We start from the raw sequence: 24,660 nt of genomic DNA, 5'->3' as shown, positions 1-24,660 counted from the left end.
AAACAATAATATTTATGTATAAAAAAGAAGGAAATTAATACTTGATCGCTATCTCCTAAGTTTATATCCCCTTAGTTCTGTACAATAAGAAGTCGAAAGCGACAATGGCGAACCGGGATGAAAGGAAAGTTGTGGTGGTTGGTGTTGGCTAGCCATCTGCCTGTACGCTTTCTCATATGTTTAGACTTTTAGCTGTTCCGCCCATCCAAAAGGTGACGCTTCAATATCCTTTCTATGCAGACGTCGACCTTGTGATTGGAGCTCTGCAAACTGTGCCACCACCGGGTCTCTTTGGCATGAAGCCATTGCGATTACGTTTCCATCTTGGTCATAGTAGAAAGCGACAAATTTCAATTCTTTCAGATCGCCCTCGATGTGAATCTGGAAAATCATAGAAAGTTTGTTAATTCAATTGTTGAAGGTCTGGCAGAGAGAGAGAACCCAATTTTTCGATCATCTTACCTCATTTGGTCTCCCATGTCCTGAATATCGAATCGACTTTCCAAACAAAACTGTCCAAAAGAATGGAACCGCCTTCAGTTCTTGCATTTTGTCTGCCATATTTTTAGCGGCTATGCGACCGTGATACTGAGCCAGTTGGTAGTGACCAATTGTCGTCCGAACGTTGGACAAAGAGAAAACAGGAGCATTGGCTAAGTCTCCGCCTGCATAGATGCATGGGATGTTAGTTCTCAAATGCATGTCTACATCAACTGAGCCATTATCATTGAGCTTAACACCAGAGTCCTTTAGGAAAGTTGTGTTGAACGTAGCACCGGTTCCTAAGATTAGGGCGTCGCATGGAATCTGTGTTCCGTCGGCTAGTTCGACGGATTTTACGACACCATCGGTGCCGATAATATTTTTGATGCCACTGTTCATGACCATTTCGACGCCATTTTCTTTGAATAGTTCCAGGACACGTTGACCGATTTGAGGCCCGAAACTTGCCAGCAAGGGAACGTTGTCACGACCTACGACTGTGACCTGGGAAGAAATAATATTTGGATAAAGTTGAAGTTTGGAGGAGATTTGTTAGGTAGCGGTTCTCCGTTGCTGGCTAAAAATTAAAAAAGTACTGTGTTTCGGGAACCAACTGCCCTTTCATTAGTTTTCTCTCTTCATAGAGAGAAAGGAAGTGTGTGTATTCTCCCCCTCTCTCATCCTGAGAAGAGAGGACACTGATAAACCACGATCAAAGTGCTATTTCTGGGAAGAGAGCATACTGACAGTTGGCAGTTGGTTCCCGAAATACAGTCCTTCGGCAATGTTAGCCAGGTGCGGAAAGTCCTTTCAATATTGAATACTGAATTGAATTTCTTTACTTCTTCTTACCTTCTTAACTTTCTTCACTAAATACGCTGCCGATTCTAAACTAATAAAGCTCAACCCCAAGCACACGACCTGCGATTCGTCCCCAATAACTTCCAAGATTTTCGTCCCGTCGGCATGATCTCGCAGTGTGAATACATTCTTCAAGTCCACTCCAGGAATTTTTGGTCGGAATGGTGTAGCTCCGCTGGCCACGTATAACTTATCGAATTTTATTGAGTATCCATTTGAGCACATCACAGTCTTCTCGGAGGCGTCAACTTTTGTAGCAGCCACGCCGAGCATCGTTTCAATTCCATACTCCTCGTAGAACTGGGGTGTCCTGAACTGAAGCTTCTCAATTTCCAAGTCCATCGCTTTGGTTAGCTTAATCCGATCATAAGGGGGGTTGGATTCTTTGCATATTAGCACGATTCTGCCGGTGAAATCTTCTTGGCGGAGAGTCTCAATGCATACTCCGCCTGAAGGACCGCCACCAATTATCACGAAGGTCGTCTCGTTGTCTGGATCCCGTTTGACCATATCCTTGATTCTCTTGTTTGTCTCGAGGTCCCGTCGCTTGGCTCGCACTAGGACTTCTCCATCTTTCACAGACACATTGTAGCATGGAAGTGAATCAAGACCGGGGAAGTCTTCCACATCGCCGGTGCTGGCGTTGAAACAGGCACCATGCCATGGACAGCGAATTCGGTTGTCTCCCAAGGTTCCTGTGTTTAGAGGTGCTCCGTAGTGGGCACACTTATAGCCTATGGCTGAGAGTTTATCATGTTGCTTGACTAACAGTATTTTTCCGGCATCGGCGAGCTCTAGCTGCTTCATTTCATTGTTCTGAATTTCGAATTCCTTGCAGACGACCGCTTCGACATAGTCCGTATCTGAGTCATCTTTGGAGGAGTATGATCCAACTGGAAGAGAAGTAAATGAGGTGAATTATTTTGTATATGCACGAAGGACACTAAGAAGCCAGGGTCCCTCACCTGACATAATTCTGTTATAGAAACTTCCTACTAAATTCTGTAAGCACTTTGAATGTGATTGTTGCGTTGTTCTAGCCGAACTGAATGCGAGTAAGTGTCTAAACCGGTTCATTGCAAATATCCCCGCCCTCCTTCTAGCCGTCCATAACCAGTATCCCCATCAAAAGTGAGTGAGTAATTTCGCTTTCCTTCCCGGTTAGGTATTCTCTAATTTTATGGCTTCTGAATAACATAAACAACTCGTTCTTTGGATAAAACTAATCGAGTCGGCCTAGATTTCTAGCGAAATTAATGCATTATTAAAAGAGCCCCAAGCAAAGCTCCAAGACCAGCTGTTTTGCGAGTACACACGGAGACGCTTTTGGAGATTACAGCAGAACTTGGACGAGGCATGAACATGTTCTGAGTCTCATGTGGTCTTGTCTTGATTTCTGGTGGCCATAGTTACGCAATGTCTGGGGAAGAAGTAATCGAGATATTGGAGTCATTGCAAAGTTTCGAGAGCGAGCTTGAAGCAAGTGCGAAGTAAAGTGGTGGAGATGGGGAGAAGCATTGCTCCTCCATATACACTACATGGGCAAAAAATGACGCAGAAGGAAATGGGATTTTTTTTCTAAACATCGAATGGACTCTCCTCGTTTTCGTAGTTTCGTTTCAGCCCCGGTGCTCTGGCTGATTATGATGGATGAAATTCTACGGATATTGGACAAGTACGGGTTGAAGGTGTAGCGTAGGCCGATGACTTGGTGATATTGGTACGGGGATGTTTACGTCTGTTATGAGTGAAATCATAGATGCCATTCAAAGGGTGGACTTGCTATTAATCAACCAACAAAAGGGTATCCAAGGAAGGCTCAAGGACGAAGGTTGGCATTTTCTTCAAATGTAAAGTATCTGGGTGTTATCCTGGACCCAAGCTAAACTGGAGACTGAACATAGAATTGCGAAAATTGAGGGTTAAAACGATCTGCGTGAGGACCTTTGAAAGGAAATGGAGTTTTCGGTCAAGGATGGTTCTCTAGATGAACACAGCCGGAGTTCGTCCCCATCCTAACTTACGGTTTGCTGTCTTATGGTAGGAGCAGAGCATTAAATACAACAGGGTCAAACTTAATAGGATTCAAAGAACCGCCGGTGCAGGTGCTACTGGGGCTCTGCAGTCCTGCCTGCCTGCGAGGAGTTGCCACCTGTGAGGAGTTGCCAGATCTCCCATTGGGCGCGTCCGTTTAGGAGAAGCTCAACGATTATGAGGTTCCCCCCCCAATATCCAAAGGAAAAGGACCTGGGCCATAGGAAACCGGTTAATGCCAAAAAATGTGCGGAAAGAAGAATGGAAGCTTTGGAACAGAAGTCGGACCTGGAAGAGTCATCCTTCATTTTACTTGAAGGGAAAATTGTTGAGTTGTCGGAATTCATCAAAGATAAATACAACATGAACCAGGCAATCAAGCATATGGTGAGAGCCGTCAGGGTTCTAGGTATATAAGAAATCGCGGAAAGATGAGAAAGATTTGAAGGAGAACCGTAAAATTACTCCTTTGACGATGACGTAGTCAACGCGGGTGACACCCAACCGTATACTCGTGGATGGGCAGAGGAAAAATAGGGTTCGGGAAACGGAAGACGAACATCCCGGAAATCAGCAAGTTCCTAAAAAAAAAAAGACGTACCAACCGCTTTGAAGGGAGGGGGGCTAAAACCTCGATAGACGGGAATATAGTACTTAAAACATCAAGGAAGCCGATGTCTCAAAAGGTACACGACGGTTGGACCAAAGATGCCAAAAAGGAAGAAGGAGAGAATGAGGATCCGTTCCGAGGCGATCACCATTTCAAGCACGGATCGTATGTCCTATGTAGACATACAAAGAAAAATTAAAGCTGACCCTGGGGGAGGGGGGCGGGATATAAACAAGATCCAGAGGAACCAAAAGCGCAAAGCCGAAGGCTTCCCCAACCATGTCAAAAATTTACTTGGGGGAAGTCCTGCGTGCGTGCTCAAATGCATGAGATCGCTATACAGTGCAAGTACCTAGCTGAGGTCACTTCTAAGGCGGAAATTCACACTGCCTTAGCGGAGCAGTTCAAGCTGCACGATTTGCAGAAAATATCCATTGTAAGCCTTAGAAAGGCGTATGGAGGTACATAGTAGGCATCCGGCTACCAGTAGAAGCAGCGTATAAGCTGCTGGATGTTGTGAAGGTTCATATTGCATGGGTAGTCTGTCGCCTTAGAGAGCAAATCTCATTGAAGAGATGCTTCAAGTGTCTCTTGTACAGTCATCTGGCGAGAGTGTGCACAAGTGAGGTTGATCGGTCTGACCGATGCAGAGGTTGTGGTGAAACAGGTCATATTGCTTAGGATTATAACAAGGATCCCAATTGCATGTTGTGTGATGAAAAGGAGGGCCTGGACAGCGGGCATATTGTCGGAAGCGGTAAGTGCCCCGAGTTCAAAGAGGCGTTAAATGCAGTGAGAAAATGGGATTGATCCAAATCTCAATCAACGTAGGGTCGCACAAGATCTGCGTGGTTTCGAATGCAATCAATGGGCAAAGGGAGAGGCTAGAGCCATGTTCGCACTGCGACGAAATACTTTGTCTTGATTCTGCGGGGATGTGGACAGGAGTTAGGGGGTGGTTCTAGTGGGTGAAAATCCCACACGCTGGAACATGTGCCAGAGTACCTTTGGAAGATTTCCACCTCCGGAAAAAAAAGTCCTCCTTGGCAGATGCCCTCAATGTATTACCGCACCTTCTCCCCCTGGATATTTGTATTAAATAGACTACAGTACGCAGCGCTGTCAGACTACGTGAATCCGGATGATGAAGCGAAGCCCTACGGCTGTAGTTGCACCCTGCATGAAGTACTTTGGGAACTCTGGGCTTCACCAATGAATTACCTCACATACAGCTGAGCTTGAGGGACACTTTACCGTGGGCTTTCCAATTAGGAAAGAGCTGAACACCGGCGACTTGTTTCAAGTTGAGAGGGACGGATCAAAGTGGATGTCGGTGCAGAAATTTTTTTGTTGGAAATGCATAGTGTAACCGAGTCTTACAGTTTTTTAGAATTTGCCAGTGCATTCCAGGGAGAGGTACTGATGATACTGAAAGAATGTCGATCGCTGGGGCATGATCTGAGCTTGAAGCGCAATATTGTCTGACTTTGAACTGAGCGGCGGCATTATATGAAGGTCCTGGGGGTTTATGTCATGGTCCTCTTTGAATGTCGACTGATTTAGAAATTACAATCAGAGTATTGCCGTACCGCGCGGTACTGGTTTAAACTAAGTGCGGGCTCAGCATTCATATCAGTAGGAGGCCTATCTAACACCTCTGCCGCAACTAAGGGTACGGTGCGATATGGGCACAAAAACCATCATGAAACTCCCACAAGACGGTCAACCGCAAATAATCAGGTTGGGCAGATCCAAAGTCAGTCGGCCCTCTGGGTTCACGATCATAGGAACGTAGACGGGAATGAGCGGGGTGACGGGGTGACCAAACAGGGCTATGCTTCTAGAACCGCTAGGTTGGACGGCCCCCTCGTAGAGTTATTTATCACTGCAGCTGCACTTACAGCAGATTTGCTACTTCCACTCGCATAGAAATCTTGGGAATCCGAGACCTTTTCCAGAAAATGGAAAAAGGGGATGATCGTTTAGATCCCAAAGAAGGGGACCCGTTTTGAGTGTGACAATTGGAGGGGTATTTATGTGCTCCCTGCAGTTCCAAAGTTAACAGCTAAAGTAGTCTGCTCGTTAAAGAACATCTAGAAAGCTTGATTGACAGAGACCAGACTGGTTTCCGGTCCAGATCCTCCAGCATTGACCACATTGATCATTTCAGAGCAGCACGTGGAGTTTAGATCTTCGCTGCACCTGCTCTTCATTGATTTCGAGAAAGCTTTCGATAGGTGAACAGGGAGTGTATTTGGCGTATTCTACGCAGGAAGGGCATCCCGGGGGAACTAATACAGTAAAATTCCGATGATTCGTATCGTCAAGGGACTGCCGATTCAGCGCATTGACAGCGCTAATTCTGCTTTTTCGGCCTTGTTTAAAATTTGGAAATGCAGTTACCTCAACAGCAAGACCAAGTTGAGACTGTTCTGTGCTAGTGTTCCTTCTGTGTTGCTCTGTGAGAGCTGCACTTTTAAAGTGACCCTCACTGTCACTCGAAGACTCCAAGCCTTCGACAACACCTGTCTGCGATGTATCATCAGAGTACGCTGACTTGATATTATTTCAAATAAAGAAATTAGTCGACGAACAGGCCTGTCACCCGCCATGTGATAAAAAGGTAAGGAGGCAGTGGATAGGTCAAACGTTAAGGAGGGGTGACAATTCCTCAACTCAGCTCCTTCTCCTAGGCATTTCCTCGTTCTCCAATATAGCAAAGGATTCTCCCCGCTTACATGGTACTCCTTAAGCTCTTGTTATGGAAGATAAAGGCAGTTTCGACGCTTCTTAATACGACCACTAGCTCTGTGGTCACAGTTCGCCCTCCGACTGTCATTGTTCGGCTAATCTAAGTCTCCCATTTTTCAATCCTAGCATTAGGGAAGCAATTACGTTAGGAGAAGGTCAACAGCCTACCCCCTGGCTGGTAGCTTAGAGGCATACGATGTCACTTTTTTCATTGTTCCATTCCATTCCATTCCACTATCACTACCAATTAAATCTTTGGCTCTGATACCACGGCTACTGCTTGATATGAATCGCCTTTTTCAGCTCCGTCAATGTGTCGTTTGCGAACTTTACCATGATCAGTTCTGCTATGTTTGGTAGCGTTCGGTATTGGTTTCTATCTTTTGAGCAGGCAAGCTGGTATCACCAGTTGTCAAAAATTTTGGTGATTTGGTATATTATGGCATTATTCAGTGGCATAAGAAAGCTAACCCAAATGTTCTGTCTGGGATAAAACCCCAAGAAACAATGAGTGTAGACCTAGATGATCGAAATTGTCTAAGGTGGTTCGTGGTAGGCAGAGGATTCGCTCCTTTTCTGAAAAAAATAGATTAGTGGAAACTGGATCCCTTACCACATTCACATTCACAGTCACATTCCCCTTCAGTTCTGAATTTTTCGCAATCGCAGCCGGGGGCTAGAAATATACCAGAACTCAACCAGGAGTACTACCAATTTTATTAAAAAATTTTACTGTCTCCAGTCATGCTTGGAGCTCACTACTTTTGATCAGGTTCTGAGATCAAACTGCCCGTTTCCCTCGGACTCTTCCTAAATAGAGTTGAGACCAATTTCAGAAAGTAATAATGAAGCAAAACTACAAAACTTCTGTGCTATCAAAGATATTTGAGGTCGGATTTTGACAAGCTACCCTACAATTTTGAAAGGGCGTTTTCGTGGTTTACTTTGGTAGCCAGCGCAGCTTTTGACAGAAGGTGCCTTTTCCTCTCAATCAAATTTTCTCTAAGGCAATTTCCCGAAAACCTGATTAGGCCTATCTGTGGAAAAAATAGGAGGAGACAATTTTAATGCCATGGTTACGGAAGATAGATTGAAGCCATAAGAATGAATGCTCATTTCTGAATTTATTTAAATATCCTTAAATTCAGATACATCTATTTTTTCGAAAAGGCATCCTAGGTACCTTAAACTGGGCTAGTCTACCCTTGTAACTGCTTATAGACCTCTGCTACATAATCATCCCATTCGGCTTGGAAAAAATTCCCAGCAACCGGATCTCCTAAGCCATGTTCCTCAGCAAATTTTCTTATAGAAAATTTTCCTCGTCCATTTCCACTCCTATTTCCTAACTTCTTCCAATTGAAATTAATCTTCCCGTTCTGCTGATAGACAAGAATCACATAACGATGAAGTCCGCTGCCTTTTGGAGGGGCAGATCCGATATATTCTGAAAGGATATCACCTTCAGTTATATTATTTCCGGGTATGTTACCTACAAGCCAATGATGCCACTCCCGAAATTTGGGATCCCGGCGACTGGGGGCATCCGGATCGGTCATGCAAATAGTGTAGAATTTGGAAGGTTCTGCGTCCCATTCAACTGTAGGCATAGCTTTAACTTGACGAGGCTTGAGTTGGTTACCTTGTGATGCAGTGACACCGCTGGGAAATGTTACCTTGGCAATTTGACTGGGCGCTTTGGATATTACGTCGGGGACAATCTTGTACTTTTCCATCTTTATTGCAACCTCGTTTGGTGTTAGTTAGTAAATTCTTGTCTTTTTTCCAAAAGGACACTATCTTGTTAAAACAACTTAGAATCCGAATATTTTAAAGCTTTTTATGTTTCGAACGTCACAAGGACTTTTCTGGATAAATAACGAATTGGTTGCTAAGTAACCCTTTCTATGCTCATCCCCTAGGAAATTTTTAACGAATTCTATGCAACGAATAACATCCAGCGGTTCTACGCCAGGTTTAAACACTTCCCTTTTTTAGGACGCTTTTTGATTCTTGCTGGTCCATGGCTAGTTGGACATATTACCAAGTCTATAAAAATATTTAACTCCTATGGAAGTTACCCTCCCAAATGTATAGAGCGAAATCTTTTCCACCCTTAGCCTTTACCCCGTTCGTTGATGAGTTCGGCTCGTTTAGATCGGATTCGTCATTTTTATCGGTTGCAGACTTGATCCTGATTGAACCGAGAGCCCCTCAAATCACCATCTAGCGTATCAAGCCACTGCTGTTTCAATCGACTTCTATATAGCATAGTCAGCCATAGAAACGACATGCTTTGTTACATATCCACTCCCACTTTTGTATTTTTAGAAAAATACTATGATGCGGCGTTATAGAAAGTTTACAGGAAAAAATCAACAAAGTGACAGCAGTCGCCATGTTTTATGTGTTGTCATATATTCCATATTGCATAGATTAAAACAGTGTTGCCTTTTTTGGGTAGCACATGCTAGTTGCCTTATAGGTACCGACTACTGCAGCTCGTATGCAGGGCGAACTCAAGGAAAGAGCGGAAATCATGATCGGAATCAATATGATGTGAATTCATTCATCGAAAATTACCTAGTCTACACGTACGAATACGTGCGTGTAAACAGAAAAATCAAATCCAGATGAAAGATAATTCGGTTTATCTGCAAGATTAGGTTTAAAATTATCAACGCGTAACGATGTTACCCTTATCATTGAATTTTATTGCAATGCGTGAAGTAGGGGTCGAACCTATTTCATGTACCTAGTCAGATATGCATTGTCATGAAATTGTAGCATGTTTTATGCGATAGTAAAGTAGATAAAAATGACAGTAGCAATATTTCTGCCTATCGGGTCTTTCTGATCACTGAACAACTGCCAGTTAAATGTAGCTTTATCCAGAATAATAGGGATCGATTAAAAATTGATTGAAAAAATACAAACTTGGGGACAAAAATAACCAAAGGGAAGGTGCTTAGAACTAGAAGCCATTTTTAGCGAGAGGGGTTAGGCAGGAGTGAGAAGGTTAAGTACAGGGCGTCGGAATGGAAATAGACCAGTGGCTCATGCTGATTCAGTTTGCTGGAGAGGAGCGAGGGGGGGGGATAACGTAGAAATCGGTTTCTCTTTTATGGAAGTGGAGAAATGAAAAGGGGATCAAATTTGAGCCCATTAAACAGAAATTCTGGACTCCTGAGGTCGTCACTGATAAGGTAATCACTAGTCAAAACTTGCCTCTTCACTCACCCTCAAGCTTTGATAAGGGTCATAAGATATCTTTGGCTAAGTACTGGACCAAAAAACAAGTGGGCAAGTTGTACCGGAGACGCAAATATGTTGTTAGGATTCTCACGCTGAATGGTATATCCGAAAAAAAGGCTTGTACTTCCGGATAGTTGGTAATATATCGGTCTCAACGACTGCAGCCAATATATAACTCCCTGATGGCTAATATATAGCATTCCAGGGAGCATCTCGTCTACCAAATACATTAGTGCGCGGCGATAACTATACTTTATGCTAGGCGACCCTACTATTCACAAAATTCTACGAAACTTTCATAGACCTCCATAATCCGGGGTGTTATTCAGACCATGCCCCTCGGTCAGTTTTCAGTCGCAGGTAACTGACTGTCTTGAAATGCGCCCTCACTGACACCTGGTTATTAAGTAAGTAGGACCGAGATGCTACTGGAGGCCTACAGCATAGTGGAGCTTTCCACTCCTATACTCGAGAATTGCAAACAAATCGAAAGAAGTAGTCCAGAAGTCTCAGGATAAACGTAAGGCTTCAATAGCAGAAATGAAGAAAAGGGAAACAGCGGAGATCAACTCATAAAGGAGAGGGGACACAAGAAAACCAAGCCCAAGCATAAGGAAGAGGAATCCTCTGGGATATTAGGGGTGAAGGTAGGAGCCGGGACACCTGGGCAGAGCAAACTCTAGTTACTTATTGCCCTCAGAAAGAGGAGAAAACAAGAACCTTAATAATAATAATAATCGTTGGCGCAACAATCCATGTTGGATCAGGGCCTTGAAGTGTGTTAGAGCACTTCATTCAAGACCGTAACGGTACACTAGGAGGCAATGTGGTCAGCATTGCGCTCGCCCGAGATTATTACCCTGATTTGACTCAGGTACTCATTCACAGCTGAGTCGACTGGTATCCGACGTCAAATCACGATGCAAATTCCACTGCTACCAGTGAGATTTGAACCGCGACCTTCCGTACGACGACCTTAACCTATGCTTAAAACTACTGAAAATGAGCACTTTAAAGGACCAAGCTGTTGTGCGTTATAACTTTGATAAAGCCTTGGAGCTGGGGAATGGAAATAGATTTCGAACTCCGCGAAGGGCGCTTTGAAAAATGCAGACATTTGCAGACGTGTAGTATAAGAAACAGGACGGCAAGTCATGTCGTCAAAACAATTCATCAAACCCGGAGCAGTTCATCCAACCCGAGGTAAGTTTGAAGAATGTGCACACATCTAGATAGATTCTATGCTGGACGAAGGGTAGGTCCAGAAAGTGGAGACGGTAGGAGTAGTCCATACGTGGAAAGTTTTTATTTTTAATGAAGAAGAAAGGGGTGAAATTACGTTGACCCTTTTCAAGGGCAAGACAATCATAGTTACAGGAGGGTGACCAGACAACGGAGCAGTACTTGAGAATACTTCTCAGGGAGTTGAATCAGAGGAGGAGCGGCTGGTGACCTCGTAGTGGTGGATGTCGAAGGAGAGCTTATTGCCGAAAGTGAGTCCCTTAAGAGAGTAGGAATAGGAATTGTATGAGGAATTGAATGAATAGCATATAGAGGGAGACTTTTTGATGTTTAGCGATAAACCATTAGCAGAGCACCAGCGAATCAGAGTATCTAGGTTTGCTTGAAGGGAGACGATATCGCGGAAACCAGCTTAAGATCGTTGGCATAGAGCAAACATTGACAACCAAGGGGGGAAGGTCGATGATAATGAATAAGAATAGTGAAGCGTCCAGAATAGAGGACAGGTATGGGAATGGGATGTGCAGCCATTAACAGGACGCGGCAAGATCGGTTGAAAAGGTAAGAGGCAAGCCATGATAAAAGTGATATTGGAACGCTGAGAGGGGAGAGTTTGGACGAAAGCATCTTGTGATTTACAGTGTCGAAGGCGTTACCGAAATTTAAAGGCAGTGATCTCATGGTTAACAAAGCCAAAGGCGGCCAAAGTGGTCGGACAACCAGTAACTGGTATACCTTTCCAAGATTTTAGATCAGGCGGAGAGGAGCGATATGGGACGGTGATTTTCAGCACGAGTGCGATTGCTAATTTTGTGAATGAGGATGATGAGGGTTTCTTTTCGCAGGGCTAGGAAAATGGTTCACTTTGAGGCTCTTATTGAGGATAATGTAGAAGGGAAGGGAAATGGATTGACCAGTTTTAAGTAAAAAGAGGTTAAGAAGACCATCGTGACCAGTGCCAACATTGCTATGTTCTTTATCATGCTACTCATCAGTAATTCGAGATACCTAATAGAAAGAATGTCATTCTTCATTTGGTATCGGACAGCTAGAGCCCCTTCGCAGGCTACTGTTTGTGAGGACGAAGGAAAGTCAATCCCAGAATGATCTGCAGAGATACCCATTCCTCTCTTGTTATGGACATGCAAATTACCAAAGCTGTGTCTTTCAAATTAAGTTTTGGTCTAGTTAGTCTAATGGCCCTTCAGTGATCAATCGTACCGCGAGGGTTTCCTCGGAACTGTTCAGCTCCTAACTAGTCTACTTATAACAGTATTCCCTAAGGTGCCTTCTCTGGCACTGACCACGAATGTTGGTATATCACGTTCAATAAACTCTTTAGTATTTATCTTTGACATGTCCATAGCAGGAGAGGAATGGGGGTGCTTCGTCATTATTGCAGACAGTAGCCTGCGAAGGGCATCTGGCCGCCAAAACTGAATGAAGATTGACATTCTTTCTAGGACGTATCCCGAATTAGTGATATTGATGGGTAGCATGATAATGGGGTTCTATTTCGGTAAGAAATTTAAAATGATCACCAGAATATTGCAACGGATTGCTTGGTATACCGACGGGTTCTTTCTAGCAGAGGGAGCAAATGTGGAGATCATTGGCCCAAGGAAAAACTACACTCTGAAACAACGGGTGAGGTTACCTGTATGGAGCGGACAAGAAAGGAAAGGAAAGCCAACGAAGCAGTAGATGAACTAGTCAGGAGAGGAGCAGAAACGCCGCTCTGTGGAGTCTTTCTGTGGAATTTGGAGGCGGTTTATGGCATTTAGAAAAAAGGAGCGAATGAGGAGACTATAGTACTAGAACTACCTAGGGCGCTTGTGGGAACATATAAAGCGCTCGCAAGTTTGTTTGGTATTCTCTAAGAAGAACCATGACCTCCAAAGCGCATGTTGAAGGAAGCTGAGAGCAAAATACTATTGCCGAATTGGAATTCGTTGGAACGGTGAGGTTGAGTTTTCTCAAGGGTTAGGTCTGAGAAGTCGCCTGGGTAGGATGCGATAAGTGGCGAGATAAGGAAATCCATCTGACGAGACATCCATCTCATTTTCAGTATTTATGCTTGCCTTCTGGAAGACTACCAGGGTTATTGTGCTCCTGAAGTCATCAGGAGGATAAGGGTCACCCTCGGTTATATGAGGCCATATCTCTTCTCCCCGTCTTTGGAAAGGTTCTGAGGGGATTACGGCCCAGTAAATGGGGTGAAAACATGTCATCTGGTATCGGAGGGAGATCTGGTATCCAATCTGGCAGTGAAAAACTTTATTATCCGCCGCCTACAGAATCAGAAGGGGTGTACCTTTAATGCACACGGACTTAGTTAATAATGATCAGGTGGTGCGGTTTGGAAGCGGTCAAAAAGTTGTTAGATGAGGGGGTAGCATCTTAGTGGCAGCTTAGATGGAACAAAGGTGGGAATGGCCGAGTCACATAAGAGTCTGTGAAATGTTTGCTCGCCAGAGCAAGTTCTATCGTGGTGGATAGATAGCTTGAACCTTGTCTTCAGTCAGGGTTGTGTTCTGTGTGGGGCAGATACAGGGGATTGGTTTTATACTCTCTGTCTTTGCCCAATGTACTGTGACATTCGCAATCCAGACGACTGGAGCGTTCAAGTGTGGAACCGTACCTATGACTGTAGTCAGTGCCTTACTAGCAGTCATACACTTCGAGGCATTAATGTATTCGTGATTCCTGACTTCCGGCGACGTAGGGAGTTCCTCGCCGCTCGTTCATCTGCAGTATGTTGGGCGAATGAAAATAATGGTTGCGGTGGACAGACGATCCGAATCTGAAGCCGAGCCTCATCGAAGGTTATCTGGTACTATGGGAAATGGCGTTCCAAAACTGGTGTTCTGTGTGATCGACCTATCAACGAACGTATCAAATCTAAAATTTACCGTAATGTCGTCCGTCCTGTCGCCTTCTATGGTTCTGAGCGTTGGCCGACTATAAAAGACAATGGACGGTGTCTTGCGGTAATGGAGACGAACATCCGAAATGAGGATATTCGCGATCGTTATGGGGTTGCACCGATCGTGGAAAAATTGCGAGAGAGGCATCTTCGATGATATGGTCACGCAATTCGTGCTAACGAGAATTCACTTCGAACATCGAAGTCGATGGTAAACGACCAAAAGGCCGGCCGAAACAACGGTGGCTTGATACGTTGGATGGGGATTTAAAAGCCTCCAGATTGCACCCACATCGGGCATTCGATAGGGCCAAATGGCGAAACCAATCACGACGAGCCGACCCCGTTTGTGAACGGGTCAAAGGCTGAAGAAAAAGAAGAAGAAGATGGGAATCGGAATGGTCCATTGAGAGCATATGCTTCAGGAAAATTTTTGGAGGATGTGCCTTCAGCCCGGTTATTTGAGCTTGGCCCCCTGTGGCAGTTTCATGTTGGTTGATTGATTGTGGATGTGTTCATATTACAGGCAGAGCTCCTTGGGGGCTCAAGCATGGAGTGGCACTTTGCAGCTTCAGCGTCGTCCTCCTCAGTTGCAGTAGAGGTGTTATACAGGTTTCGCATGCACTGGTATGAATGCTGGGCCTGCACTCGGTATAAACCAGTACCGCGGTCCTAGTCACGGCGGGGCCGTGGGATTATAACTGCGCGGCAGGTGCTCATTTAAATATACAATGAACACTTGAATTAGAACTTTAAATGTCATTCCAGTAGCACTTTATTATCTTTAATATTACGTAACCCTTTTTAAGGCATGACTAAAAAAGCTGTTCGAACGTGATGAGCATACACACACTATTTGCTAACCGATATTGACAATCAAGATAACATGTTTTCCATAGCGATAAGAAAATTATTTTATAAAATGCACAGCCAACTGGCTAACCCATGGAATCGATAATCATATCGATGAATGAATTGCTTTAAAATTTCTGTTTTTATTTATAAATAAAAAGCAGACAGATTGAAGATATGAGTCATAGAATCATATTTCTCTCACTCAACATCAATAAAATGGTTCAGCAGTTTTTGTTAATCAAATGAATACTTTCGATTAGCAATGGAGTGAAGTAGTATTTGATCAGGCTTTCTGTTAGAGTGGTGGAGTTGAAGTTCCGTTGTTGAGATCAGGGAAAGAGATAAATAGAGTATAGTTGGAGTTATCCCACTATGCTAAATCCTACCTGATCTCTCTTGGTGACAGGCCCCGCGACAGGTCGACCAAGAAAATGCATATAATGTCGTTACAAACATGATGATCGGATTGAGTCACAAGCCTCGGAGAAATGCTAGGGCGTCCATCTCAGTCAACGCGGCAGGACGGCCCCGGTCCTGTCGAGAAATGGGCAAGGATTCTCGACGCATGGACGGCGTCAGGACGTAAGCAAGTTAGTCCGCACACAAAGAACAAAACAAATACGTGTCTGCACGCTAAATGTTGGTACCCTAACTGGAAAGACCGAGGAACTCGCAAGAGCCCTTCGGAAAAGGTGCATTGACATCTGCGCTCTGCAAGAAACCCGATGGTCTGGTGCCAAAAGCTGCGACATTGAACGCGAACGCGGTAACCATGACTACAAACTTCTCTATTTTGTTAACCCACACATTCAATATGGTGTTGGCATTGCCATCTCAGAGAGTTTCCGTGATGCTATTAAAGAAGTCGAACGTTTTGACGATCGGCCGATGAAGCTCACAATTATATCAGCTGATCGCACTATTCACTTCTTCACCGCGTACGCACCACAGACAGGTCAACCTGATTCCGGAAAAGATGTCTTCTGGCAAATTCTCGATGAAAAGACTTGTCACGTGCCTGCTGACGAGTATATCATCATTGCCAGCGATCTTAAGGGTCATGTGGGTGAAAAGGCAGACGGTAACAAGTGTCATGGGGGAAAGGAGTTTGGGCTGCACAATGAGTACTAACGAGAATTCACTTGCCAAGATTAGTCTAAACATCGAAGATGACGCATTCATATCAGGTATTTGATAGAGACAAATAGCGAAACCGATCACAAAGGATGAAGAAAAAGAAGAGGTTTGTAGTCGGAAGGGGTTTCATTAAATGAGGTTTTTCTTCGGTGCGGCGTTGAATGCGGATTCCATGTTTTTGAGGAATGAGCCGACTTCAGTTTTGGAGGTTGTGGATGTTAAAATCGATTTTATCTTTCATGTTTGTTGTGTTGTGGTCAAATTCAAAGGTGTTATCCCCATCACCTGGAACGATTTTGTTGGGTGGAAATCCAGTTTAGTCCAGTTCTGAATGAAGGGGGAGGGGAGGGGGGTTGTTAGTCATTGTGAAGTCTATTGCCATTTGAGTGTTACTTGTAATGTAATGTAAGGAATGATCGATAAGTAGCTATGAGTCTTTTCAGAATGCAGACTTAATAATCTTCACCGACGGGTCAGTCACGGAATGTGGATCGGGGACAGGGGTGTTCTTGGGAAATCCGATTATGGAACTGGCTCGACCTCTCGGAAAAATAATGGCTATATTCCAGGCGGAAATATACGCCATTTAATTGGCAGTAGAAAAATGTTTGCATCAAAAATGGAGGAGTTGCACCATTCGAATCAGTTCAAACAGTCGGGCAGCATTATCAGCACTAAACAGCAACGACATATCAAGCCAGTTCGTGTGGAGTTGTCATCAGGTGCTGTTGAAACTTGGCCAACTGAACGAAACATTCCTGATGTGGGTGCCGGGGCATTCAAACACCGCTGATAATGAGGAGGCTGACAAACTGGCTCGTCGAGTGTCTGGATCCACAATGGTGGGGCCAGAATCAGTTTTTGGAAACCACCCGTCTACTGGCAAGTCTACTCTGAAGGGTGAAATTGCAAGGATTTACGCAGCCGAGTGGAGAAATTAGAACTCTTGCCGGCAGGCGAAAATCCTTGTGAAAGAACCTAGGGTCGGCAGAGTAGCATTTCTGCTGTCTCCTAAGAAGCGAAACATGAAAACCCTAGTGGGGCTTTTAACGAGACACTGCTCCTTAAACAACCATATGGAAAAGATTGGGGTGGTGGTTTCAACTATGTGTGGCCAATTTGAGGAGAAGGAGGAGACTGGTGTAAAGGCCTCCAAATCGTTGGCGTCGTTGGAGAGGGGGTTAGCAAGTCGAAACTATTAAATATACCTGAGAAACAAGTAACTTCCATTTGGTAATTTTGATCAGGCAGCCATTGCGGCCCTTTCCACTACAAATTTTGTCTTCGTGATTCCCCCGGACTTATGCCTCTTCAAGCACAAGCAGTGGAGTTCTCTTTTGATTTGACGTGCCCCAAGTCCAAGTCCTTTTGCTTATCTCCTAAATTTTCGCCATTTGATTGGTTCAAGTCGGTTCTTTCTTCAGCCAAATCACTCCAGCAATATACGGGTGCTTCTTCTAGCTACAATGTTGAAATTAAAGAGGCTACCTGTTATGCTAATAACAATGCACCGCTGAGCTCCAATTTCGGTAAGGTCAACTTTGTTTTTAATGACCTTACCTGAGTTTTACTACAAAGCGGTGATACTATTCTACGACCGTCCAGTTGGATAATCTTGCTATACACAATCGGGGCGTATGCAGCTTCTGATGCATCACAAAATCCATGTAGCTCACACCGGACTTTTGCAGAGTAGCTGATCCGATGAGGTACGCAGCACGCCTGCAGCAGAGGTAGTTCGGATTCGAGGCGTTTCCAGGCTGTCGAAATTTCTTCCAAGGGGAGGTTATCCCATTCGATTTCTGATTTCCAAACCCTCTGCATCGATGGTTACTGGTGCCAATCACTGAAGCGGATCGAAAATTCCAGCAATATTTGATAACAGTTGGTGTTTCGTTAGCGTCTGGTCCGGACCATATTTCACCAATTTTAAGGCGGAAGTCGTCTTGTGGCGCTGCATCGGAGGCGCGAACCTGATCGCCATTATCACCTCCACCGCTGCATCCAACGGCCGTGGAAAACAACTGACGGCTTGACATAGGTTATTTGATTATTTTTCTACCAACATTTATATTTTTGTTTGTAATTTTGCAACGGTCGGCTCCCTCCGGTCTCTGTCAGACCGTTTTCCGCGTGGCTGCGGAAATTGTTTCGTCGCCGGACGCAAATTCAGTTGGGCCACTGGCGGTAGTCGCAATTGGGGTGCCTCTCTTTTGGCGTCGCAATCCGGCTGCGTGGTTCCGCCAATTGGAGGCGCAATTTGCGCTGGCGAGCCTCATGGCAGACGCCATCAGATTCCGCCACGCACTCGTCGGCCTCGACTCGTCACGGACGTGCTGGAGGAGTGCTCGTACGTCCGCTTGAAGGAGCAGCTGATTCGGCGCCTTTCAGTGAGTGAGGAAGCAAAGCCTAATCACTTTCTGAATGAGCTGATGGTAGTCGACCGTACCCTCAGCCAGTTGCTTCGAGAAATGAAGCAGCTGGGTGGGGCGCGATCGCCACGGTCGACAAAGTACCCGAGGTATACACGCGCCCCGTAGTCGCGGAATTTTCCTGACACACAACCCGAGAAATCGACGAGCTTAAGTCGATGGTGACACCAATAGCAGACACGGTCGCAAAGCTGGTACTTGGTACTTTGCGTTCGGGAGGTAAATCTCGATCCCAATTACGGTCGAGGTCTGCTTACCAAAGCGGACGTTCGGACCCTTATCGGCCTCGACGGTTTGTCGGTACCAATGGAAATACGGAGCTCAAACGATTAAATGTACCACCAGATGCACGTTTAGTGAAGCCAAAAACTTGGCTCGCTGGGTGCCTCGGCGACAGCTACCCAAAACGCAGTACCACGTCGCCTTAGAATCTTCGACCCCCTAAACAGACGTTGCTTCCTGGTCGACACGGGCGCTGAGGTGTCCTCCGCAAAAATTTACGTCTAGCAATGGCGAACTCATCTCCCATCAGCACCAACGGTTATATGCCAGTGAGTGGGAGTCTCAGACTCCACCGAACGTTTTCGTGGCGTTTCATTCTGGCGGACATTAGCATCCCCATATTAGTTGCACATTTCCTGTGTCGTATCATTATGGGCTGCTGATGGACTTACAGAACATGACATTGATAGACCCCGCAACCTCGCTACGTACGTCAAGGAAGATTTCTACCTGCCAAAATCATACTCTTTCTATAATTTTCGAGGACGTTGCCAACCAATGCGCTTACTCCTCCAAAACTACAGCAACATTACTACGGAAAGTAGTTTCTCTAAGCCGGTTACCCACGATGTGTAGTACATATCAACACTACCGGCTCCCAAAGTTTGAGTTATATCAGCCAGTTTACTTCTGATCTCCAACACGTGCCTAAAAAAAATAACGTGGTTGCTGACGTCGAGGCACAAGAAGACGACGCAGAGCTTCAGAGCCTGAAGGTAAATTCAAAATGCAAATTCAAGGAGTCTCCTATTTTCGGCTCAAAGTTTTATTTACTCTTCGAGACTTCAGATAAGGGACTCAGGCCATTCATTCCGGTCGATTTTCGCAGAGAAGTATTCCACGCGACTCATAGTCTTGTTCATCCAGGTCCAAGGACGACGCATCGGTTAGTCAATGATAAATATTTTTGACCGTCCATGAACAAGGACGTAAAAAGGACGCCAGAAGTGCAGGGTCAACAAGCACGTTCGAAAGGGAGTAGGTGTATTTCCTCGGTCAACCAAGGGTTTCTACACCATCCATCTCGACATTATCGGCCCTTTACGAGACTTGCCCGGATTCAAGTATTGCCTCACAATCATCGACAGGTTTACGCGGTGGCCTGGAGTAATACCTCTGTCGGACATTACGATGCAATCATGTGCCGAGGTTCTCTGTCGAGAGTGGATTCCGCGCGTTGGTGTTCCAGCCGTTATCACCACAGACCAGGGGATGCAGAAGTTAGCAAAGCTTTTTGACTTCAAACGGCATAGGTTTACTACATACCATCCGCAATGCAATGGTATCTGGAGCGCTGGCACCGGACGCGGAAGGCCGCTCTAATGGCCCGTGACAATTCGTGGTATTCGCGGTCCTTGCCTTTCGTTCTCCTGGGCTTCCGCACAGCCCAGCGAGAGGAGTTCGCGGTCAGCCCCATGGAAATAGCTTGCGGGGAGAATCTAAGTCTCTCCCCCGGCCCTGTACTGGATATCTGAGCAGGATTAAGCGACTCGGAAATACTGTGTCTACTTAGGGCCGCGGTTTCGAAGATGCGGTCGACTCCAGCGTTCCGACATGCGACATCAGTGGTCAACACTCCCAGGGATCTTGAGACGTGCGACCAGGTCCTCATCAGGGTGAATCCCCCTCGAGGGCCGCTGCAACCATCATACGAAGGCCCTTTTAGAGTGCTAGAACGAGGCGAACACTCGTTGAAGCTTGCCTTTCGAGGCGGGCCCAAGTGGAACTCTTTTTCGAGGCTAAGGTCCTCCGTCGAACTGGCGACCGCTTCAAAAAAACGCCCGCGAAGCGTCAGATACGCACGGTGATGCCTGTTGACGGGATCACGCGGACGGCTTGCTTCGCCGAAACCGCACGGTTTTAGCTGGAGGCGGAGTGATATAGCGGGGCATCGGAGGCGTGAACCTGGCGCTATTATGGATTCGCCTCCACAGCTGCATCTAACGGCTGCGGAAAACAGCTGACATATACAGGAGGAGGAAAGTGAGAACTGCCTGGATTGGACTGTCGGTGCGACACGGTGATGAAGTGAAATAGACTACATTCGAAAATTATAGTTTTGTTTTGGGGCGACGAAGGGAAATAAATACAGCACAGATTCTGGAGTCTTAAGTCCGCATCGACTTGATGTCGGCCCAGACCAAATGGAGAGCAACTTGCTCCCACTTTTGACGGTCCACAGACTCCTCTTTTTAGGGGCCCTGGGAGCACCCCAGGGCAGAGGTGAGGCAGCGTCTGGAGAGTTGCCTCTGTCTTGGTAAGGAACCGTAGTCGTATTCGTCCTTCTTGTAATTTTGGAAATTTGGGTGTTAAACCTAAAAAGAGGAGTCCGTGGACCATCAAGAGTGGAAGCAGGTTGCTCTCCATTTGGTCCGGTCCGGTATCAAGTCGATGTGGACTTAGGACTCCCCAATCCCTAAAAAAAAAAAAACTCTTGTTGGATTCCGCATCAATTGCGGACTCTTGCATGATCTCGAGTAATTTTAATACCCTAGCGTCCTCGATGATTCCGTCCAACATCATTGAATCGTTGGAAGCCCGTTTACGTAGATTAAAGCCGACTGACCTCAATAGTGTCGTCATTTGATTGATGAGGATTTTTGCTCCTTTTCTGGTTTCAGCCTCTCTCAAAATGTTGCCCACGTAGAAGTCTTCCTTCATAGAAGAGCCTGGAGTGGGCTCACTTGTAAGGCAAATCAACATCTACTTTTAAGCCACCAAACTTAAGTAGCTCCTGCAGTATACTTCTTGCAAAGTATCTAGGACGCAGGAAGTGCGCTCAATTCTGGAGAAAGGAGGGCGAGAAGGAGGCTATTTCATTCAAAGGAGCTCGGAATAGATACTTACAACAAAATAGTTAAAAGATAAAGAGCCAATAGAGAAGTCCGCAACATTTTTCCTTTCTAAGACTTTTCATGCTTCGTGACACAGAAGACGCATTAGATAATTTTGCCACCCAATCCCCTTTTAGACACCACACCAATGAATGTAAGATAATCGATTGAATGTGTCACGTCAGGTTTCATTCAGTTCCTCAAACTTTCAGTAAAAGGCAATCCATATTGAATGCTATGAATTCCGAATTAGAAGGGGTTACACCAGGGGACGAACAATTGCAGACGGTCAAATTCGTCTTTCCGTCTCTCAAATATCTGAGTATGCCCAGCTCCGGAGGCCTTGAAAGATACTTAAAAGACTAGACACAAAATAGATTGCTTTCAACTCGGTGCGTAGATACGCTTTCATGTACGCTTCGATGCAAGAAAATCATTCAAAGATTTCAAGATTTCAGATTTAGCCGGTCTAGCGTGCAATCGTGTGGCAACCAAAACAAAATTAATAGTTTCTGAGGAAAAGGAAGTTGAATGGAGCAACTGTTGCGCAAAATTGTCCACTCCCCGACTTGTAGCCGGCAGATGGTATGTCAGGAAACAAGGGAAAAAGATACTTTCACGTTTTTACCTTTCGACTGTATCCAGTTCTTGATGCTCTTCATATTTATCCCGGAAAAGATACACTTTCAGCACTACTAAAAAAACTAACTAACTTTTATCACTCCGACATTCAATTCGGATATCAGACAACCCACCCGCAAGTATGAGGTCACACTACCTCAGACAGTTTAGATACGATTTAATTCTGAACTTATCACAACTTTAGATACTTCGGGAGAGCTGAGAGAGATATTTAGAGAAAAGCTTTGGAGTCGTTACCATTGTTCTGTTGTACATGCGTCCTACAACCGCTCTTTCTGCTGCCGGTGGAGAACTGTTTACAATTCACGGATCCCATCTTGTTGCTGGCAGGTGGAATTCAATGAATTCCGATGCGATCCAGTGAGATGTATAATTTGCTGGAAATATCTGTTGATTCCCTCTGGAGAATTCAGTCACGAAATCACGATGATGAGGTGTAATGAGCAAGCAAGGTCGTTCCGAGGAAGGTCACGTTGTAATGAGGGTGGTGGTGGTCGAGAGACTTCTTATGGTAGGCGCGGAACAGTAGGACCTAAGACACTATGAACTTTCACAGAAAGTGGTTAACCACGAAGTCGTTCATTCACACTCGCCAACCGTTTTCAAACTGACCAGAAGTGGGAGCCTTCGATTTTGTCTTGAAAGTGGTCACTCGCCAATGTGAAGGACCTATTCAGAGCCAATCGATATCGAGGACTTCTCCCTAATCCACTGCATTTACTGAACGACGCGTGTCACGCAATAATACCAAAAAAAACGGACCACTTTAGGCCACTATATATTGACTAGTTAAACGTTTGGCGGGCGTTCGAATTACTACCGACTGAATCGCTGGAGTGCTTCCCAAATAGCCATAGTGTGGGTCCATCGGAAAAATTCCACGGCGGGGGGAGAGTTCATATCTAACGACGACGACGGTTGAGTCAGTCTACATAGCATTGGGGGTAGCCGAGACTGAATGCGAGAAAACTGCGAGGCCTATGCCAACTAACCGGTCTACGTACTATAAACGTAAAATATCTGACTCAGATCTCACATGAACGGGTTTTCACGCAAAAAAGATACTTTTCGGAAATGAATGGATAGCGCGGGGCAATGGGAAGGCTTTTGCCCCGCGGCTATGCTTGTTGACGAAGTTTCTGAAATTCGCGGAGACGAGAGTGACCAAGTCATGCTGAGATAGTTCAGCCAACTTTTCTGCAGATTGCATAACTTGGAATTGCTTGAATTGAGGGTCGAAGAACAGGTTTCACCGCATTGCACGAGTAACGTCTATTGTCATTCGGCTGGCGGAAGTCTAAATGGTAGTTACGAGTGGTTGGGTTGAGTGGAATAGACAGAGGAAGCTGAAATTGAAATTCCATAGTGGAAGCAATCCATCAATGTATGCATGTCGTGACTATCAGTCGGTTATTGAACACGTTCCTAAGTCGGTGGGATAGTTAACAACTGATAAAACAACGGTTACGATACTATTATGGAATAATGGATTTATCGAAAGTAATGCGAAGATAATGAATCTATCAGTGATTGAGATACTTGCACCAGACTATTGCTGTTTGTAGATAGTACGAAAGCGCAGTTAATGGGGATAATTTTTGGATTAACTCCTACATCTGAAAATTGTATCTTTTTCATGTTAAGCGCTAGCCAGACGTACATAGTCAACTATGTCCAAAAGTATCTTCGATGTATAATCATGCTTAGATTAATGAGCTTCAATCCAAATTACCATTCACTGAAATTTTCCCGATTCCCAAGTTTCACATGTAAACTTTCAATTGAATATCCGAACCGTTGATGGCATTTTCACCACGAAAGCTCAGTGACTTTACTTGGTTTTCTTTGGATTTTCAAGCTTGTTTATATGCTGGATGAAATATTGAAAATCTTAAGCTTGGAAAATAAAAATTGCCTGTCCCAGTGGAGAGGAAATTACTCCTTGGAAGGTGGTTATGGCGACCAAAAAAAGAGAGACACAGTCGAGCTTTAAGTCGGAAAAAGGGCATGAGATTAGATGGAAAGCTGCGAGCTGGGGTGAACTTCATTGGCGGGAAAAAAGATTGACGAACTCGCCAACCAAGTAGGGACGGAAGTCATCTCACCGGAGCAGATGGACCTCATTCAAAAGAGAAGGACAGAGTAAGAAATGCTAATGAAGAAATGCTGGCGGTCTTAGAGAAAATTAACCCATCGTCCATGATGGAAGGGGAGGAACTCCTGGATCTTATTTAAGATCACTGAAACACTTGAAAGACTGATGAAGAGGAGTTGTGTAAAAAGAAAATCACCAGCCCAACCCCTGGTTGCCAAAAA

General features: G+C 45.1%; 2 protein-coding genes across 5 annotated transcripts; both read right to left on the bottom strand.

Annotated features, from left to right (window-relative positions):
* Positions 1 to 161: 161 nt before the first annotated feature.
* Positions 162 to 23,179, bottom strand: LOC119653619 (apoptosis-inducing factor 3). Of its 4 annotated transcripts, none has more exons than XM_038058389.1 (4): positions 22,582 to 23,179; positions 1,336 to 2,237; positions 463 to 987; positions 162 to 381 (listed from the first exon to the last, which is right to left on the bottom strand). In XM_038058389.1, exons 1-4 carry the CDS (start codon positions 22,658 to 22,660, stop codon positions 181 to 183), a joined length of 1,707 nt encoding a protein of 568 aa, XP_037914317.1. In that variant the 5' UTR covers positions 22,661 to 23,179; the 3' UTR covers positions 162 to 180. The 4 variants fall into 4 exon arrangements, with proteins under 4 accessions (XP_037914317.1, XP_037914318.1, XP_037914320.1 ...); XM_038058390.1 differs by lacking the exon at positions 22,582 to 23,179 and adding an exon at positions 22,331 to 22,494; XM_038058392.1 differs by lacking the exon at positions 22,582 to 23,179 and adding an exon at positions 7,353 to 7,488.
* LOC119653621 (protein D2-like) lies at positions 7,845 to 8,664 on the bottom strand. The gene has a single exon (XM_038058394.1). It carries the CDS (start codon positions 8,473 to 8,475, stop codon positions 7,939 to 7,941), a length of 537 nt encoding a protein of 178 aa, XP_037914322.1. The 5' UTR covers positions 8,476 to 8,664; the 3' UTR covers positions 7,845 to 7,938.
* Positions 23,180 to 24,660: the final 1,481 nt, after the last annotated feature.

Source organism: Hermetia illucens, chromosome 4 (assembly GCF_905115235.1).
Source record: "Hermetia illucens chromosome 4, iHerIll2.2.curated.20191125, whole genome shotgun sequence".
Lineage (NCBI taxonomy): Eukaryota > Metazoa > Arthropoda > Insecta > Diptera > Stratiomyidae > Hermetia > Hermetia illucens.
This window is presented reverse-complemented; position numbering and strand designations above follow the sequence as displayed.